The 21,717-nt window shown below is 39.2% G+C and overlaps 1 protein-coding gene across 1 annotated transcript; it reads left to right on the forward strand.

The window, feature by feature from the left end:
- Positions 1-15,002: 15,002 nt before the first annotated feature.
- On the forward strand, positions 15,003-18,956 carry lsm3 (LSM3 homolog, U6 small nuclear RNA and mRNA degradation associated). Its single transcript, XM_085354478.1, has 4 exons — positions 15,003-15,035; positions 17,516-17,626; positions 17,799-17,894; positions 18,289-18,956. Exons 1-4 carry the CDS (start codon positions 15,015-15,017, stop codon positions 18,367-18,369), a joined length of 309 nt encoding a protein of 102 aa, XP_085210604.1. The 5' UTR covers positions 15,003-15,014; the 3' UTR covers positions 18,370-18,956.
- Positions 18,957-21,717: the final 2,761 nt, after the last annotated feature.

Raw genomic sequence — 21,717 nt, forward strand, 5'->3', positions numbered from 1 at the left:
TGGGAAACTAGCGGATGATACCGTGGAGACAAAGACTATCACAACGTTTCCCAACCAGAAGCCGTGGGTGGATAAAACCATCCGCGACGCTCTGAGATCCCGCACCGCTGCCTACAACACGGGACTCATGACGGGGGACATGGACCCGTACAAAGCCGCGTCATATAACGTGCGGAGGGTGGTGAAAGAGGCGAAGCAGCGCTACGGGAGGAAACTAGAGTCACAACTCCAACAGAGTGACTCTAGGAGCCTGTGGCGGGGACTAAGGACAATAACGGACTATAAAGCACCAACAACCGGTATGACGAACGCGGCCGTGACTCTGGCAGACGAGCTGAACACTTTCTATGCTCGCTTCGAGGCTGCAGCTAAGGTCTCCAACAATGCTAGTGTTAGCGGCGCTAACGGCTGCAGACAGGAAGATACTGCCAGCACCGGAAACGTGCTCGTCATCGCCGAGCATGAAGTAAGGAGAGCCTTCAAGAGAGTGAACACCAGGAAAGCAGCAGGACCAGACGGCATCCCAGGTCGTATCCTAAGAGACTGCGCATACCAGCTAGCTCCTGTGTTCACTGAGATATTCAACATCTCTTTATCTCAGTCGGTGATCCCCACATGCTTCAAAGAGTCCATCATTGTTCCTGTCCCGAAGAAACCCCACCCTGCTTCTCTCAATGACTATCGCCCTGTAGCCCTCACCTCAGTAGTGATGAAGTGCTTTGAACGCCTGGTCAGAGACTTCATCATTTCTTCACTACCAGACACACTGGACCCACTACAGTTCGCTTACCGTCCAAATCGTTCCACAGACGATGCCATCTCTCATCTCCTCCACACATCACTCACTCACTTGGACACTAGAAGGGGGAATTATGTTAAAATGCTCTTCATAGACTACAGCTCTGCATTTAACACCATAATTCCCTCCACACTCACCACCAAGCTGGAGCATCTGGGACTCAGCTCATCTATGTGTCAGTGGATCTCCAACTTCCTAACTGGCAGACCACAGGCAGTAAGGATGGGCGGACATGTCTCAGCCTCCACCACTCTCAGCACTGGAGCCCCCCAGGGGTGTGTTCTGAGCCCCCTGCTGTACTCTTTGTACACATATGACTGTGTGGCCACTACCAGCTCCACCACCATCATCAAGTTTGCTGACGACACCGTCGTGGTGGGCCTGATCTCTGATAACAACGAGACGGCCTACCTGAAGGAGATTAGGAATCTGGAGAACTGGTGCCAGAGGAACAACCTCCTTCTAAACGTCAGTAAGACAAAGGAGCTGATAGTGGACTTCAGCACTAAGCAGGAGAGGAACTACCAGACCCCCGTCATCAACGAGTGCCCAGTGGAGAGAGTGGACAGCTTCAAATACCTCGGAGTTCACATCACGCAGGACCTGTCATGGTCCTGTCACATCAACACCGTGGTGAAAAAGGCCCGACAGCGTCTCTACCACCTCAGACGCTTGAGAGACTTCCAACTGCCCTCCAAGGTGCTCAGGAACTTTTACTCGTGCACCATAGAGAGCATCCTGGCGGGAAACATCTTAACCTGGTTCGGGAACAGCACCATGCAGGACAGATGAGCTCTACAGAGGGTTGTGCGGTCAGCTGAGCGCACCATCCACTCCGAGCTCCCTGACCTGCACTCAATCTACAGCAGGCGGTGCTGGACCAAGGCCAGGAAGATCGTGAAGGACCTCAGCCATCCCAACAACAGACTGTTCTCTCTGCTGAGGTCAGGAAAGCGATTCCGCTCCCTGAAGACCAACACAGAGAGACTGAGGAGGAGCTTCTTCCCGCAGGCGATACGGTCTCTCAATCACACCACCACACAGTACTGACCCACACATATGGTTCTTACACACACACTGGACTTTCTGGACTTTGGTTTTGCACAACACTGGTCACTATATTCTTCATTTCCGGTTAATACTTGTACAGCTGCTGTTATTGTGTATATATTTATTTATATTTAGATTTCTTCATACATTCTTATATAGTTCTATATTGTGTATTGTGTATTTTGTTGTACAGTTATTTTATTTTAAACTTTAATTTATATATTTATCTTTATCTTATTCTTCCCAGTTAAATTTACCCTTCATTCTAATTTGTGTTGTACAGTTATTTCATTTTTAACCTTAATTTATATTTTATTCCTTCCTAGTTAAATTTACCCTTTTTAATTTTTCATATTTATTTCCTATCTTATTCATAGCCTTTTCCTTTTTTGTTCTCTTTAGGTCACGAGCAGTTGTCCAAGCATTTCACTACATATCGTACTGTGTATGACTGTGTACGTGACAAATAAAATTTGAATTTGAATTTGAAATCTCATGTGATCTTGTTAATTTCATGAGTCCAGCAACTAACCACTCTTACTAGATTGTAGCAGGTCATCTCAACAAGAACAAATTAAGTTGTTGAATTTTGTACAGATCCTACATGATTTAATTACGTTCAAGATAGAAACATGAAAATTTTGTGTTCAAATTACAAGGTAGACTTTTTTAATGTAACAACCACCCAATTTACTTCTTTCGGTTTACCAAAAAAAGCAGAGGTGGCTGTTCGACTTGACTGAGATGGATGCCTTCCTCAAACCACGATCCAAAGCGTGCAAGACGGAAATCCCTTGCAGTGTCGCAAGATTTAACATTGCTATATTATTGACTTACTTCACTCGAACATTATATGAACAATTTAATCTACCCACTCTGCAAATTATGCAGTTTCTACACTATATAGTTACACTTAACTTTAAACCAAGAGGCAATTGTGTTAAATACACACAAGATGCTTACATAAATCCAAGAGCTGGCCAATCCCTTTTTTTCATTGTATGTGTGTGTATATATATATATATATATATATATATAAGTAACTCCTCAACATTTGTAGAAGTGAAAACTAATGATTTGTTTTCATTCCCAGAAGGAGTAAAGGATGGGCGAAGAAAGAAACCATTAAACCTTGCTGTAGATCCAGATCACTTTCTCTCTCACAGTAGTCCACTGGATACACATGTGTGTGTGTCCAGTCTTCTACCACTTAAAAAAACTTACATGTTAATAATGAAAACCTTTCTTGGCCTTAAGACAACAATTCTGATGGCTAAAGATCCAAACGGGACACAATAAATAAATAAATAAATAAAAAATAATGAAAACCTCTAACCTTAAACAGAAAGAAAGGTTCCTTTATTTGTTTTTATGCTAATATTTTATCACATCAGTACATGCAGAAATACTTACAAAAGGTGATTTCAAGGTATTGTTCATAGAGCAATTTTTCGTTTTTCTCTCAAATGTAAATAATATCCCTCTGGCGAAAGGCCTTTAATATAAGCTGCCTGACATAGCCTTTCTCTGACACATGCACCATTTTCCTTTCCCATCTTCTCAGCTTTACTTTGATTTCCTTTTATTCGTCCTTAGTAGCATATAGGAGATGAGAGCAGCCTTCCCTCATGCTAGATAGCTATCGTTTCTGCCTGTTCTAATTCACGCTGCTCCAAATAGCCGGCAGTGGGTCGCAGCCCAGATTGCTGTAATTCCCTTCTCCATAATGAGTTAGTGTCATGGAAAGCAACTGGACACGTAGAGTTTCACCAAAGAAACTAGAATGTATTCTAGTGCAGGAAACTGTACAAGAAAACCTGAAACCAACAAGAAAAAAAGGAAAGCATTCACAACAAACATGACTACATCTGGGCTATATTTACATATACATCTTACTTACTTACTATATTTTACTTAGACAGATGTTACTTTTATGCATCTTGCCTGGAGAGGTACCTGGAAAGTAGCTGGATTATAGTCAGGTTCAAGATCTGATCGCAGGATCCATCCCAGTATCTGTGGCAGAAGTAATAATTATATCTTTATACATGTTGTGAAGTTTAACATTTGCATGCGCAGAAAATACGATTGACTGTAAATCAGCAAATAATGTTGGTACAACAACAGGTAGCACAAACATTTAAAAAATGCACAGGTGGATTTCTTTTTTCTTTTATATTTGGAGCCTGTGAAACAGCTCTCCCCTGTGTGGAAGAAGCACACAATCTGTGTTAGTTAAATCACTGTGTCATGTCAAGGACTTAAATAAGTAATAAAGATAAGAACTCTGTGTTAGCACTGTGCAATGTAAGAAGTACTCCGGAGAGGTCTCAGTGTCCTCTGCTAAAAAGTTGGTCTGAGAAGAAGATGCAAAGTCAATATAGAGGGTTTTTTTAATCGTGCTTTCCAGGTTAATATGTGACTGGACTGCATTTTAATTTCCTATCCCACATATTAATACAATGTCTCACATTTTCATTCAGTGTTTTTCTTGTTTCATTCTGCATGACAGACATTTTTCTGTAGCCTGGCCTAGAGCAGGGCGATATGACCAAAAATATTTATCACGATATACATTTGAAAATTTGCGATAATGATATAACTGACAATATAATTGACACTAGACAAAATTCTTTACAACTCCACAACTTTATTAGTGCAAAAAACCCCATCAATGTATTTTCACTTAAACAAGCAGCTGTTTTTTATGTGCATTAAAGTTATATAAAAATGTAACAGTGCAAATTCCTTGCTGACAGTTTAACCAAAAGGCATTTCCAGTGCTAATTGACCGACATGTCCTCAGCATAACCATGTATAATATCCACAAAACTTAAAAAGAGGTTATACACACACAATACGGTGATATTATGTTGAAGCACAGTACGTATCACTCCGCGAGGCTCCTGCCTACGATAGCCGTAATGCTCCGACAATCCATCAAGCTGTGCGGGTTCGTAGCTTAGCAAAGTCGTACTAAAACATTTGAAAGATTTCCGAGCACCGTGTACGACATAAAATCATTTCGAGGTCAGTAAACACAACCAGAATTTATACATAAAGCACACGGGATTATAAGGGGCACTGTCGATTTTCAGAAAAATCAAAGGATTGATTTTAAGTGTGCCGTATTTTCCAAACAACACGGTAATAACGACGGCCCGCTAGCATGCTCTACCAAAAATAGTGCTTTGTTGTGTATCTGATGGACGAAAGCTAAACCAGTTCCACACCACTCAAGTTGCAGCATTTTTACAAACCAATTCTGGTTCATCTGTTTCATTCAACGATCCACTTTCGCCCTTCTCATTCTGCGTCGCCGCCATGTGCGTATGTAAACATAGGCACTGCGCATGCGCGTTTTACCCATATTCTATCGCGATATTTCATTTTCCTATCGTTGCCCGTTACCGTGAACGGTATGATATAGCCCAGCCCTAGCCTGGCCTTTATCCACTGGCTATGCACAAGTAAGGAACAGCTTGTGCTGTGCTGGTTAACCTGTCAGCATCTCTGCTGCCAATGTTACTCCCCAAAATTATTAAAAGTCACCACAATGTCACCAGTTATGCAAATTTTGTTGAAACTTGATGAATGCTGTCATAAAGACTACTAAAGACTGTGGGGTTGGGGGTATTTTTTAAAGATATGATTAATTTTTCTAAAGGATAAATATGAAACAAGCTGTTTCAGTTTCACATTTTAGGTTGGATCAAATTTTTAGATATAATAAAATATCAAATTTCCGGTTTTTCAGATTTCCTTTTAGCACTTGTAAAGTGTCTGATGTGCTGAAAGGGCACTGTCTTCAGTGTCTTCTGCTTTGCCACACATTTATTATTTATTTATTATCCTTTTTTTTATCCAGGTGAAAAGTCTAATTGAGATTTAAATTTAACTTCTTGGAATAAACAAATGCCAGAAGTCCTGACACTTCTTCTTTGAAAGCAACACAAGCTAGTTGGTTTGTTTTTCTGATCAAGTAATTAAGAGTGTTTCTGCAAAATTTCTAATGCTTTTGGATACATTTATAGCCTTTGCCTATCTTGTCTATATGTAAATGCTAAATGAGAATGATTGCAGCATTCATACGCAGAAGTCCATTTTATAATAAATCTAAAATTATCTACATTTAACATCAAAATTTGTTGACTAAAACAATCAATCCAGAATCCAAGAAACTTAAACTGAACCACAGCTGTACCTTTACCTTGATTTTATTGTATTTTGGCCATTTTTATAAAGAACATATCAACAGTGTTCACAGGATTTACCGTAAGCCATGTTCTAATGTGGCTCATTTCACAAAAGCGTGGAAGCAGTAACCTCCTTTATGTGTTAATATATGCAGTACATTTAGTTTAAATAAAAATTCATGGAAATGTACAGCATCCTGAATTACTTTTCACACTGTTTCTGCATGATTTGCTGCTGCTGATAGGATGCCCCTCATCAAGAGGCAGTGTTATTCATTGCTGGTTTTTTTCTATTATGGAATGAATAATGAAGACTAGATGTTAATGTCCTCAGCAGGCCCTGCCGTCCTCAGCTCCTTCTCAGCCTGTGTTTAAAATAGATCCCTTAGAAATAGCTACAGAAAAGATAAACTGCTCTGACAAAGCTGAATGTGTGTGCATGTGTGTGTGCCTGTGTTTGCATTTCTTTTCACCAGTGCATACATGTGCACGAGTAAATTCATGTGTTTCAGTCTCCCCCATTGGCTTTGTCTTCATCCATAATTAAGTTTATATAAATCAGCCTGTCAGTCACAGCTGTAATGTGAAGCTCTGAATGACATTTTAATGACTGCAGGGCTATTCTAGGGCCAGGCTGACCTAACAGGTAGGCACTTTCATCACTCATATTTAGTATTTCATTATTCTTCTACTATACCCTTCCTTCCATTTTTCGACTTTCATCTCTTGGTCTTTCCTTTTCTTGACACAGTGTATTTTTAGATACTTGCATGGAATATAAATGTATTTTTTTTAAAGGACAGACATTATTTAATAAAGCACCGGAACATAGTGACCAGCCAATAGCTGGTGCACTCGTTCAGTTTTGCTCTACAAGTCCTCTGAAAGTATCAAAGATCAAATAAACATAAAATGGGCAGATTTCTTCTGTAGTGGCTAAAAGAATAAAGATGCAAATAATAATACAGAGTTTTTTAAATGACAAATCACTTTGACACGTACAGGCCAGAAGCTTCAAATAATGAAATGGCTGCTGAATAATACAATGGCTCCTGTTCAAAAGAGTAACTATTGCTATAGTAATCAGTAATAAATAACTAATTACTCTTTTAGGCCACTCAGCATTTGGCTCAAGGTTAGTACAGAAGAACTCATAAAGGGAGGAATCAATTAATAGATGAACTAAATATTATATAGGGAATCTTCTCCCAGTTGGCAAAGTATTAATATTTTTGTTTAAAAGTCGGTGCCGTGCTGACTGAGCTGTTCCCCAAGATGGAAAACAAAAGTCCTTTTAATTAATTTTCCTCAAAGTCAGAAAAATATCGCAAAAGATGCCAACAGCAGTGAATAACATCACTCCTTTTATTCTAATTGTTGTAAAACCACTTACAAAAATAACTTCTAAACTGCTTTGATCACTCTGAAAAACACCTAAAGAGATTTTACCAAGCCATATGCCCAATATTCCAGGGAGATTCATTTGTTTAGGATTATATAATCACTTGAACCTTGAAATACAGCAGAAATATAACTGAAATCATTTATGTTTAGATGGTGAAACAGTGACTTCATGTTTGGCCAGGCCACAGTCACATTTGGAGGTTTCCAAAAGAAGATGACGCACGACGACAGACTGTGACAGAATGACCAAAACAATAACACCAGTCAAGGGACAAATGTTGGTGTACATCGCCCTGGCTGGTGCTTATTTTTAGATTGAGAGCAGCCTGTTGATAGGATGCTGTAGTTTGAAACCACCATGTTTTAAGCACCATGTTTATTATGTCATTTGTCTGGACTCAAACCTTCCACCATAAGGCTTGGCTCTAAATTAGAGCAAAGATGAGCTGGTATGTAACGTCATCCAGGATATCAGGATGTGAAGTAAATTTGGCAGTAATCAACAAACACGGAGGTCGGAGGTCGCAGGAAGTTCTAAAATAAAAATCAGCTGTTCATCACTGGGCAACTCCACTGGTGGAGTCCAGACTTACATAAACTTTAGTCGTTGGGCCTGAAATGTGATGCCAACATGGAAGTGCCTTCAAGCTGCAATCTTTCTAACAGCCAGTATGGCTTTTTGTTGCAAAAAGAAATACAGTTATAAAGAAGTCTATAGAAAAATGTGCCTGCAAGTCACTTAAATTTTCCTGATGTGTTTAAAGTCCCAGTTGTTGGTTTCAGGTGTTATTGAACACATATTGAAGTTAGTTATGTAAATTATGTAAAGGCTGGGACTACTTTGTGATTGACATCATGCTACCAAAAAATCATGCAAGTGCCCTGAGATTCTCAGACACTTTGCCTTTACACCAACTGCCAAAATGTTGATGTCAAAGCTTTGAAGCAGGACTTCAAGGGTATTGGCTACCTTGTACAAGCAAGACTGTACACCTTCCCTACTCCCCACTGGCTGTGCATGCCCTGCACCTTGAGAAAGCTAAGAGCTTCCGTTTGGCTCAGGATCTCAACTTCTCTCTCTTGTGCTTGCTATTACACTCTTTCAGCAGAGCACAACAGAGTTCATGATTTGATGGTTTTTGGTGGCTTAAATAGGGAAACACTGACATGTTGTCCTTTTATAAATGTTAATTGCACAACTGATGAGTCATTTGGTATCACTACAAGCATACAGTACACAGGGCCACCTCTTTAAGTAGTGTGGTTCTCTTAACTGGAACTGGGCAAAGAACACAGGGATCACACCAGACAACAAACTGGACTTGGAGCTCAAACAAGCTTGGAAACGTTATGGGTGATTGTGAGCACATCTTTAGTCTTAAATTGGAGTTCTTTCAGACACAAGCACACTTTTCTAACCGCTAAACACAGTTGTTGTGGCATTATCTGAGCTAAATTCAACTACACTCCAAATACACAAAAACAAAGTGTACTGTAATGCTTTAGATTTAGCGAGCCTGAGCAAAATGAAGTGATGGTGGTGGTCACACACACAGAACATACAGAATCACATGTACTGAGCTCTTTGCAAATAAAAAAGTAAACAATGGCATGTTTTCTTATTTCGTCTTTCTTTTTTGGAAGGCTTGACATCAGTGCAACGTGTGCCTTTCATTGACATATTAACATTTTTCCACCTTAGAGTTGCAAGAATGAGAAGTTGTTTAGTGCAGCTGCAAAGTTACTGGATGTCCTTTAATAAAGGACACAGAATGTGTAATAATTTCCCATCAGTCATTTTTGTCAGATAAGGTCTAATGTAAAAAAAAAAATTCCTTTAACCTCCTGTCATATTCATATGTTTGATTCATTAACCCGCAATGTTAAAAAACATCAAATGTTAAATCTGATGCAAATTTGACTGCGTGATACAAATTCAGGCAGCACTTTAATCAGAATTACTCCAAATAATTGGAGAAAGGCCTTACTCCATCCTTTAGTAATCATAAAATGTTGTTTTCACGGCTGACATTTGTCTTAAATGGGTCAGTGTCAGAATATCACAGTCTATATGAATATAGCCACACACACAGATACGAGTCTCAGCAAGCAGTAGAGCCGGTGTCATATTTCTTTAGCTGCACGTCCTCATCCAGATGGAGGTGTTGTTCATGTAAATGCGTCAATGTGAGTAATCTTCATGAAACAATGAAGTGAGCAGTGGTGGTGACAAGGTGTGAATCTGCTGTGAGTGTTTAAGGCTTTTTGTCTGTGTGTGTGTGTGTGTGTGTGTGTGTGTGTGTGTGTGTGTGTGTGTGTGTGTGTGTGTGTGTGTGTGTGTGTGTGTGTGTGTGTGTGCACATGACTGCAGGATGATGAAACTGGACAGCTGCATTTGGTTCATACCAGCTCCCTGCCTTTGTCTCCTTTTCTATTCAAACAATCAGTGCAAAACATGTTACACGATCAGAAAACAAACACTCTGCAGCAACAATGCTCCCATGTACAAAATTAGACAGATATTTAGATGTGTGTTTTCATAGTTCTTGTGGAGTTTGTTATAAAGAAAAAAAACCCGAAAATTATTTGGCGCCCTTTCAAAAACAAGGAGACATGAAAAATAGGTCAAATTTGTCACTACAGACAAGCTTTGGTTTATTGTAACGCTTGTATGACCATTTGAGCATCATAAAATTACTGAAAACAAATACAAACAAAAGCCAAACATTACAAAACTGACAGGAGAAAAAAAAACACTACAAATCAGATGAAACTAACCTGAATTGAAATCAGAACTTACAAATGTAATAATGAAAAATACAAAGATATTATAGCCAAAAATGCATAATAACTAACTGGTATGGACAACTGACTAGCCTGCCCAGAGCTTGGAGTTTTATCAAGAATAAACCAGGATAATTAAACTATAGTGCTGCTTTCCCCTGGCTCACGTACTCTAAGTGTTTAAACACTCAAATGAGCTGCATTTCACTCTTTATCATTACTTTTAAAATTTTCACTGGCCCATTAGTACGCATTTATAACATATAAGTGACTTAAGGCTGATTTTACTTCCTTAGGCCAATTTAAAAAAAACAAAATCCCTTTGTTATGCACATATGCAATATAAAAAAAATGGTCAATGTCATATATGACACTGTCTTTCCTGATTTTATTCTCCTCAACTTTATTTTCACATATTATATTGGAAGCTCAGACTGAATAGAAAGAGTATTTTTGTGATCCAACACTGGCCTGCTGTGGCTACGAATGACACTGCATTCACTTTATTTTGAGAAGAAAATAGGCCTTATTCATACAGCCAACCTTTTATCCATTCATCTATTTTCTTAACCGCTTATCCAATTCAGTTTTTTTTTTCTTATTGGGGTGGAGGTGGGGTGGGCGCTGGAGCTTATTCCACAGATGTAGTGACATACAGAGGGTCGGTAAGAGGAGGATGCTAAGAACAGGGTAAGATGGAGATGGACGATCCAAATCAGATTTGAGAGGCATCTTATAAATGAAAGGATTCGTTTTTCACTGATTTCAGTTATAATTAAGCTCCACCATAAAATAAATTACAGGTGTTTTATAAACAATTATTTCAACTATGAGCTTTTAGCCTTTTGTTGTATTTGTGTTTATGCTGTGTGATCTATGCAGACCTTTTTATATCAGCTGCAGGTTGTTGCTTTCGATTTTTGTATTATATCATCCTTTGTATCAATCTACAATACATATGATATCACTGACCTCATTTCAGGCCAGTAGAGGAACTCTCACTGTCCACACACACACACACACACACACACACACACACACACACACACACACACACACACACGCACACAATGCCATTGTTACACAACAGGAAAAGCATGAATATGAAATAATCAGCCTACAATACAAATCTTCTGGCTTAAATGTAAAATGTGATTTTTTTGATAGCTAATAGAAAGTCAGTAAGATCCGGTAACTGCAAGCGATGACAGACAGGACTCCCATGAAACGTCTTAACTTTGATTGAAGCAACTACCAATTAGAGCACTTACTACTGTAGACTCAGCACCGTTTTATGGACTTAAGTGTAGACAGGGCTTAACTGATCCGTATAGAATGAGGCTCAATCATATGTTGCATGTTTAGTCATTTGATGAAGCGGTCACTGATGGGAACATGAAAAGCTGGTGGCTAGGTGACACTGGTTGTTTACATGGAAATACAGCTCAGTTCAACTGGCGTGAAGATGACTAATTTCGTTTAGCCTTAAAATCATGTACCTTTGAGTAAGCTACACTTGTGCAATAACAAAATTAAGACTGGGTAAAAATAGCTTTGCGAAACTGGACCCTGGTTCTGTGTCTGCTGGAACACTCTTGAGACGCAGACTCTTTGGACTACATATAGTAAAGTAGGTCTACAGCAGATGACCTTGTAACACTGTTAATCTTCACAGTACAAACACTTATGACAATATGTTAAAGTGGAAAAAATGATAACTTTAATTCAGTGTGTATCACATTCAGACAACTCTGTATTTTCCTTGCTTAAAGCCGAACAGTAAACATTGTTCAAAGTGTATAAAACATTTGATCTGTGCTTCTTATTATTTGAAATGTAATACAAAAATAATTTTCTTTCTATTTACAAACAAAAAATCTGTACAAAGTTGAAACACCTGATAAATCATTACACAGTTTAGGACACTTGCATAATCTTTTGACTTTTTATGCTAATTTCAGCTGTGCTCCACTGAAATCAGTAAAAACTTCAATGCAGTAAAAGCAGGTGCAGCTTATTGTAGTGTTTCACCTGAGAAAATGTCTTAAAATCACCCTTTTTGACTGTCGTGTTTATTATAGCTGTTAACAGGACTGATTTGCAGTGACAGTTTCCCACAGCTTATCTGTTGACCTTCAACGACTGATGACGTCAGCTTCTGTCTTCCTATCGTTTAGCGCCATCTTTTGGCAGGTAACACACACAGAGGACCTTGACGAGCAGAAAGTGAGCAAAACAAAACAACTGTGAGTTTAGGCACCAGTTTCAGTTTCTAGGCCACCAGCTGCCAACTGTTTAATGGCAAACACACCCTTATCTGGTTTTGACATGACAGATCAAAAAAACAAGCATGCAAAAAAACCCTCACCCACACAAGCGCAGACATATTGCCTGCTTTCTCACAAAACTTTAACAAATTTACAAATATGAAACTGTGTGCAGTCAGTGGTCCTAGCACTGGGCCACACAGGTTGTTTGGCTTATCTGTAGCAGAGACTTCTTCCACCACACAGCCGCGCTGAAGCTGAGGGTGGAATGGGTAACAGCACTGCTTTGATCTGCCTCCTCAGCCTGCACACAAACCCAGTATGGAACACTGGACTGAACTGGGAGAGGAGGTGCACACGCAGTCAATCACACACACAGATTTACAGAAAGGAAAAAAAAAGAGGAAAGCCAGAGAAGAAAAACAAGACAAGAGAAAGAGTGAATAAAGTTAACTATTTGTAAAACAAAAAGATTTTCTGTATAAGAAAAATGCTGTTAATTGTAATCACATGTGGCAAGTGTGACCAAATCCAAACAAACTTAATGTGGAACAAAGACACTGGAATTTGTGAAGGATATGTTGCAAATATAAATACATTTGCTTTTACTGTATTTTACTGGGGTTACAGTCAGAGATATACATAGAACACTTCTTTTGGAGCCACACAGAGGGAATATAACAATATCTATATACAGCTTTCCTTGTTGGGTATAGCATAGGCAGCATTGTTCGCCTAAACTTCAGTCATGATCTCAGCCTTACTTTCTTCATTTGCATTAGAAAAGTGTCTGTTCTGCACTTCTGACCTTTGCAAACTACAGCAAAATTTGGGAGATTATCTCAACATGTGGGACAGAGAATAACAATGACGACGATGACAACAACAGTAATAATAAGGTCGGGTGGCTGTGGCTGTAGCTCAGGTGGTAGAGCAGGTCATCTACTGATCGGAAGGTTGGTGGTTCGATTCCCGGCTTCCCCTAGTCTGCATGCCAAATATCCTTGGGCAAGATACTAACCCGAAATTGCTCTTCGATGCATTCATCGGAGTATGAATGTGTGTGAATGTCAGATGGGTGAATGCACAAGTTGTGTAAAGCGCTTTGAGTGCTCAGAAGAGTGGAAAAGCGCTATATAAGAACCAGTCCATTTACCATTTAAACTTTTGTTGCGTTGCATTTACTAAAACAGAAAAACAAGACAGAATACGCCGCATCAGTAAGGTTGAAATTTCGTAAAGACATGAGCCATTAGAAACGGAAAAAAATGATGCAAATATATATATATAGTTTATGTTTAATAACCTACCTCTGATCTGCCGTTGCACTGTACGGAGATGCGGGGGATGGAAAAGTCTGGAAAAGCAGACGGGCTATATAAAGGACAGAGGAACTGCTAGCGTCCTCATTCGGGTTGCCAGGTTTGCACTTCACTCTCCTGCACGTATGAGTGCTTATTTGTATTTATTTGGATAAATCAAATTTACAGTTATAATTACAAGGACAATGACAATAAAAAATATTTAATTTTTGAATGTGTACCATGGATTTTAAAATAAGTTAGACAATAAATATTGCTTCTTCTCCTTCTTTTATTTACTCACTTTAGAGGTTGCTACAGCAGATCATCTGCCTTCATCTCTCCCTATCTCTACCATCCTACCCTTTCGCATCAACCCTCTGCATATCCTCCTCCACTGCATCCATGAAGCTTCTCTGCGTTCTCCCTCTTTATCTCCTTCCTGGCAGCTCCATACTGACTTCATTTCCACTATCCCTCTTCATCACATGTCCAGACCGTCTCAGTCTTACCTCTCCAACTTTCCAAACTGCATCACCTCAGCCTCTGACATACTCATTTCTAATCCTGTCCATCCATTCCCATCTTCAGCTCTGTCACCAGCTCCAAACCATCGATCGCAACAAATCTCACGACCATCTTGTAGACTTCCCTTTCACTCTTGCTTGATATCTTTCTGTCACAAATGCTGCTCAACCTGGCTTGCACTATATTATTCACCTCTTGATCCAATGTTTTCCTTGGTCAACCCCAGGTATGCAAACTCATCTACCTTTACTATCTCTGCTCCTTGCAACTCCTTGCAGCTTTGCCCTCTCATTTACATATTTACATATTCTAACTTTCCTTCCACTTATCTCAAGAGCATACTTCCACCTCTCCAGGCTCTCTTCCTGCTTCCTACTCTCACTACAGATCACAGTTATCTGCAAAGATCGTAGTTAATAGGGTTTCCTGCCTGACCTCCACTGTAAACCTGTCCATCGCCACTGAAAACAAGCAGATCCCTGATGTAATCTCACCCCCACCTTGCCTATAGCTGTAACAACATAAATAATTAAAATGCAATTAAGTAATGTAACCCTATCCCTCTTCCATCGTTATGTTTATAGTCTCATCCAGGAGGCGTGCTTTGTGTTATGTGAAAACGCGGTTTTTTGCAGACCTGGCAACCTCCGCACTGGTTCGGTCATTCGACGCAGACTCAAACATCATGGCGGACGAAGTTGAGCAGGTTGGTGTAACTGCCTTCAATTCTGCTGTTGTTCTTTTAACAGCGTGCATGTAATTATCCCATGGGTGAAGAGGAGACAGGTTTACCCGTGTACTTGATGTAACGAGCTTATTGTGTAACTTTGTTCATAACTGATGTGGTAAAAGCGCGGAAGGGCCTGTCAAAAGCTAGCTGATTTAGCATGTCTAGCGTGTAAATGCTACCGCCAGTAGGATTTGCACCACTGTTCTTTAGGCAGAGCAGAGCGTGTTAGCGCAGGATTACCGCTAATGTATGTCCACGTTTAATTTTCTTTATCTGTTTTTAGTCTAAAGTTGGGTTAGTTAGGTCTGTAGCGTCTGGGTTGCAGTTCACAGCTATTTGGGCTAAACATTAAACAACTCACTGAAAACTCAGTTAACTCATGGAACACGACGTTTCTTCACTTTGCCTTAAATATTTTGGGTGTTTACACCAAAACTGCTCGAAAGGTCTGCATTTAATTCTGGTCTATGTCATTTAGAAATGATAATCACTCGATTATTCTTGTCACAGAAAATGCTAACTTGAGAAGAGACTTGTACATGGGGGTATTTGTTGTGTTTTTAATCTGTATTAAAGTAAATTCATTATTTTTGGTTCGGGCATAAGGAGTTTGCAAAGAAAGCGAGTGGGCAGAACAAGCAATAGGTCATTGCATCTCAGCTGTGCCTGCTGCTCGACCATATTAGAAAATATTTCACGTTTCATTTTACATTATTATGAAGTGCGACAGTTTCCGAATGTTTATATAGTTTATTTTTTTGGTTTGTTTTTTATTAGTGTGTGCTCCAATATAGGACTGTTTACATTTTTTCATATCTATTTAGCCAGTGCTCAGGCATTTTTTGATGTTTGATGACCTGGGCCAAATTACAGATATGGTAGGGAAGACTAGTGAAAGTTTCCAGCTTTTATTTTTATACATTGTTTTATTTTTGGATATCCATGTACAAGTATTGCCTCCGATTTTGAAGTCCGGAAGAAAAAAAAGTGGATGGACAGAACATTAAAAAAAAAAAAAAGTAACTTACACGTAGTTAAAGTTTTAAATACATGTAGCTAAAATTACACAGCAATCATTAAATGTCCAAACTTTAGACCGTAACATTTTTAAGCAAATCAGGGATGATCCCACAGAAAATGTTCTAAGGCAGTTGAATGTTAATATCCTGTTGATATGTCAAGCATACATGTTAGGGTTGGGCGATATGGCCTAAAACTCATATCTCGATATTCTTTAGCTGGATGGCGATATACGATATATATCTCGATATTTTTTTTAAAGCCATAAAGAAAGAACAAAAAGAGTTCTTAGTCACGCTGTGTCCCAGATCTCACATCTTTATTAACATACAGCGTAGATGTACATGAAAAAATTACTCAGAAATAAATTATCAGCATTTATTAAATTATAATTCTCCATAAATAAAATAAAACAATGTTGTTTTTGTGGATAACAAAACGCTCACAATTGTGCAGTCAAAATGTAAATTAAAAGACGCTTAGCATAATAACAAAGACAGACAGATTTCGCAGCTGCTCTGTTCCCAACTTCTACTGCGTGACTGACAACCTTCAGTTTGAAATCCGCTTCGTAACCATGTCTCTTACAGGTGCCATTTGTGGTCCTTATATGCACACAATACGGTAATTTTACGTTGAAGCACAGTATGCGTTACTCCGCGAGGCTCCAGACTACGGTAGCCGTAATGTTCCAACAATCCATCAAGCAGTGCGGCTTCGTAGCTTACCAAAGTCGTACTAAAACATTTTTGGCAGATTGCTGAGCGCCGTGTACCACATAAAAGCAGTTTGCGGTCAATAAGCACAACCAGAATTCATACATAAGGCGCGCTGTCGATTTCTTTATAGGTTATAGTCCGAAAAATACGGTATACGAGTTTTGTAAGGTAGTTTGTTTCGGGGCAGGAGGCTGGGAGACTTCGCGGTCTGGGATACAGCACACAGTTTCTCACACACTCTTCATTTTGCACTTTATGGTGCTGTTGTAAATGGTGAAAATACTAGTAGTGCTAGCTGCACGGGGCGACCTGCGGTAACTCGTTAATGGAGATTTGCCGCGTTAATACAGTTATGGCGTTAATGTCATTTTAACGAGAGTAACACTGCCGCACTAAAATAGTAATCTCCAAATGTTTTCTTTTTACCGACCAGCTCCTCTTTGATAGCTGCCGTGTCCATCTTGTCGTTACCTGCAGGTGAAGCGATGGGGGAGGGGGAGTTGTGTTCAGTGAAGGAGAGAGGCGAGGCAGAGTAACACAGCATAGAGACAAAAGTGGACGAAAGAGAGGCAAACTTGCGGTTCCACAAGTATAATTATAACGTAACATAGACTATATCGATATAAAGGATATTGTCACATCTCTTATCTTGTATAAAAATATATCGATATATCGCCCAGTCCTAATACATGTGTCATTTTTTTCTGTGTGCTGCAGCAACCAACTACAAACACAGTTGAGGAGCCACTTGATCTGATCAGGCTCAGTCTAGATGAGCGAATCTACGTCAAGATGAGGAATGACCGCGAGCTCAGAGGCCGACTTCATGTGAGTCTTGTGCTGGGTTTTGTTGTTGTTGTTGCTGTTTTTTTGTTGTTTGAGTGCTGCAGGTGTGACCCTGGCTGCTCGGAAGACTTTTTAAAAACAAGCACTTCAATTTCTTTTGGAGTGTTTTTGTCCTCTTTTACTTTGCACTCTTATTTGTTCTTGTTTGTCCCAGGCTTACGATCAGCACTTGAACATGATCCTTGGTGATGTGGAGGAGACTGTGACGACAGTGGAGATCGATGAGGAGACTTATGAAGAACTCTACAAGGTGCCACATCATTTTCTTTCCAGTCCCGTTGCCCTTTTGGTTTAAGGTGCTGGTGGTCTATTGTGGCATTGATCTGAGTTGAACCTGTTTCATCTTTTAAAACTGTTAATGTGTCATTCAGATAACAGACAGTACTTAATGGATAATATTTCACTGACTATTTGTTATATCATGGCCTCAAAAAAACGCTGCTCTGTTTTAACAAGGGTTAACATTACTGAGAAAATCACAGGGATCATCTTAACAACAAAAATGTAATTAAAGCAAATGCATGTTTTAATTTTTAAGTAAAATATATTTAGTCTTTGTTGTTAAACACATTTATTGGAAGCTATGTGTATACAATATTTTAAGTAGTGAAATATTTTAAGTGTGAATCTTTGTTTCGTTTCAGTCTACCAAGAGAAACATCCCCATGCTGTTTGTGAGAGGTGACGGCGTTGTCCTTGTAGCTCCACCTCTCAGGGTGGGCTAACTTCGATTACATCCTGGTGTGAAGCAGGGTTTGCTCAAGTACAATTTCAGCCCACAGAAGAGATAAAATCTCTTTTTTTGTCAACATCATCCACTCACATGAGACAAATGATTAATTTTTGTTTTGTTGTCAGATGTAAAACATGTCGATGGAAAGAAGAGAGAACTTTTGTAAGTCAGTGTTTAATAGGTGTTATTTTGGCAAGTTGCCATTTTTCAAGCCACATTTTCATTTAACAGGATATTTAGGCTATTTCAGAACATTAGATCAGGTAAAAAGTCCATTTTAAGTTCCAAAGCTAAGAATACTCATTATGTTTAAACATAATCGCATCATTTTAGTTATCTGTGACTGTATGTGCTCTTTGTTTAAAAAGGCTCACCAAACGTACCGCTGAGCGATATGTATGATTCTTAAGTTTTAAATTTTGTCAACTGTAACTTTGGTTTGTTCCGAGCAAAAGTCTGTCAGTGTTTTTTGGTTTCTATCATAACATTTTAGTTGAATATTTTATATTTTTGTAGTACTGTGGAGGATGTGGGAGTAAATCACACACAGATGTGTCAATGTGTGCAAAGATTTTTCAGTTTGGTCTTGTAAAGTTAAATAAAAAAATAAAAGTAATTGGAAAATTTATTGATTGTCGTGTAAATAAGCTGAAATTTGTTGGCAGCTGTGACTCAGGAGGTAGAGTGGGTTGTTAACTGGTTGGTGGTTTGAATCAGCCAGCACATCAAACTATTCTTGGGCAAGATACTAAACCCCAAATTGGCCCAGGTTCGTTGGTTAGAGTGGGTGGTAAAAAGTGACTGAAGGTATGTAACTAAGTGCTAAGGGAACGTGTGTGAATGAGTGAATATGGCTTGTAGTTTGAAATGCTTTTAAGTACAGAGTAGAAAAGCTGTTTGCAAGTAAAACTCAATTTAGCAGACTGTATACAATTTTTATACTACAATATGTTGTTGATACAGTCCAGTTTGTTACTGTAGGTGTTATTTGTGTCATTATGCAGTTATATAACATTTTAAATTGCAAATGCACCACTGCATTAGCAACATTCTAATGTAACATCGGAGCAGAACTTTCAGGGTCTATTGCATGCTGTCAGGATTGTTGTATTGTTGCATTGTAACCACTAGATGTCAGTGTACATCTAAAAAAAAAAAGAACCTTCAGTTTAACAGGCTAGCAAGGATGAAGGTGATCTCTGCATGAAAACTAAATGGGCTGTTGTTTTTTTTTTACCACAGACTGACATTTTAGTTGGTTTAAAAAAGTGTAACTGAAATCCTTACATTTGATCACACTCACAACTAGATTACTGTAGTGCTTAGGATTACATTAACAACAACATTAGCAAGTTTAGAACATTTCACTTGTGATACAATGGAAATAATTTGTCTAATCATTTTTTCTACAAATGTCTGGATGCAGAATAAGTCCAGGGCTGTGTTCTCAAAAGCAGGAGCTTATTAAGACTGAGAAAAATCTGGAATTTATGTTCCATTAAAAGAGCTAACATAAAACAGTTACCAGGGTAACAGACTGAGAACCTAACATCCACAAAAACTGTTTCTCCCCTCCTGCTGCACCTGATCCAGCTGACTGACTGAATTTCCCCGTTCATGCAGTCGACGTCAAAGAACACACTATATGTGCAAAGAACATAATGGCTTTGCACATATAAAATCCTTTTTAAATATAATCAGATATTTAGATTCAGTCAAGTCTAGCGGCTTTATTGTCATATCAACCATGTGCAGTGCTACAGTACACAGTGAAGTCTGTCATCTATCAGAGATGACAACCACTAGAATAATTTTCACTTCAGTTCAAAAAGTCTGAATGTACTCTTAACAACATTTTATGGTGTAACTCTGCTGATCCACATGTTGAAATCTAAAATTGTCAAGTTTGAATCTTCAAATCACCATAGTTACGCCCATCTGGATAAACTGGTGAGCACAATGAGGGTCATGTTGTTTGACTTTTCATTCAGTACCATCAGGCCGACCCTCCTGGGTGATAAGCTGACAGCGATGCAGGTTGATGCCTCTCTCATGTCTTGGATTGTTGATTACCTGACAGGAAGACCACAATACGTGCGTCTTTAACATTGTGTCTGACAAGGTGATCAGAAACACAGGGGCACCACAAGGGACTGTCCTCTCCCCTTTCCTCTTCACCCTCTATACCACAGACTTCAGCCACTTCACAGAGACCTGCCATCTTCAGAAGTTTTCTGATGACTCTGCGGTGGTTGGATGCATCAGTGAGGGTAATGAGTACCAGGCTGTGGTTGACTCCTTTGTCACATGGTGTGAGCAGAATCATCTGCAGCTCAATGTGACAAAGACCAAGGAAATGACTTTCGGAGGACTAGGAAACCGCTGACCCTTGTATCAATCCAGGGGGTTGATGTGGACATTGTGGAGGACTATAAATACCCTAAAGTACACACTGACAACAAACTGGACTGTGTGAAAAACACCGGAGTCGGGAAGGGCCAGAGTCGTCTCTATTTTCTGAGGTGGCTGACATCTTTTAACATCTGTTGGTAAATGTTCAGGATTTTTTATGATTCTGTGGCCAGCGCCATCCTCTGTGCTGTTGCATGCTGGGGCAGCAGGCTGAGGGTCACAGATGCCAACAAACTCAATAAACTGATCTGCAAGGCCAGTAATGACGTGAGGATGGAGCTGGACTCTCTTAAGGTGGAGTAGGCCTCCCATATACTCCCATCATGTGCTGGCCAGTCACAGGAGCACGTTCAGTGAGAGACTGAGATTACCCAAATGATTTTCTGAGAGATGACACAGAAAATCTACTCTCTGTACAACTAATGCACAGTACACAGTGCAGCAGTTGCACACCGTTAATATTTGCACATTGTCTACAGAGAAATAAAGGTTTAAAAAAAGGGGGCACATCAATTTCAACCATATATATTTAATTTGGGTTTTATACTGGGATATTTATAATTGAGCTATTTGTAAATATTAACTTTTTTGTTATATTTTGCAACTTTGCAATATTTTCACATTTTATATTATTTAATTTAGTCAGTTACTGTGCTTACTCTCTTGGAGAAACTGACCACATAATTTCCTTAGTGATTAATAAAGTATTCTTATTCTGACTCTTTATTTACTTGTTGCCATGATGAATCCTTGAGCTAAAAACCCATTCTTGTTCATCTCGGGGGGGTCAATCAAATCAGAATCTGTTGAACCTGCTTTGTGAAAGAGGTCCCAGGTAAGCAGCAATCTGTATGGGAAGTATGCAAACAGAGAAAACTGTTGGTATCATATAACTTGTTTAAAAAAAAGTCATATCTTGTTTTTGAAA

This window comes from Diplotaxodon limnothrissa, linkage group LG5 (assembly GCF_057381915.1).
Source record: "Diplotaxodon limnothrissa isolate DT_005_m linkage group LG5, D_limnothrissa_male_GT1.1, whole genome shotgun sequence".
Lineage (NCBI taxonomy): Eukaryota > Metazoa > Chordata > Actinopteri > Cichliformes > Cichlidae > Diplotaxodon > Diplotaxodon limnothrissa.

Bases quoted from the DNA above. Each gene is read 5' to 3' on its own strand.
- lsm3 (XM_085354478.1), top strand. From the start codon at position 15,015: ATGGCGGACGAAGTTGAGCAG. The intron at 15,036-17,515 runs GTTGGTGTAACT...TGTGTGCTGCAG, and splicing joins TGGCGGACGAAGTTGAGCAG to CAACCAACTACAAACACAGT. The intron at 17,627-17,798 runs GTGAGTCTTGTG...TGTTTGTCCCAG, and splicing joins AGCTCAGAGGCCGACTTCAT to GCTTACGATCAGCACTTGAA.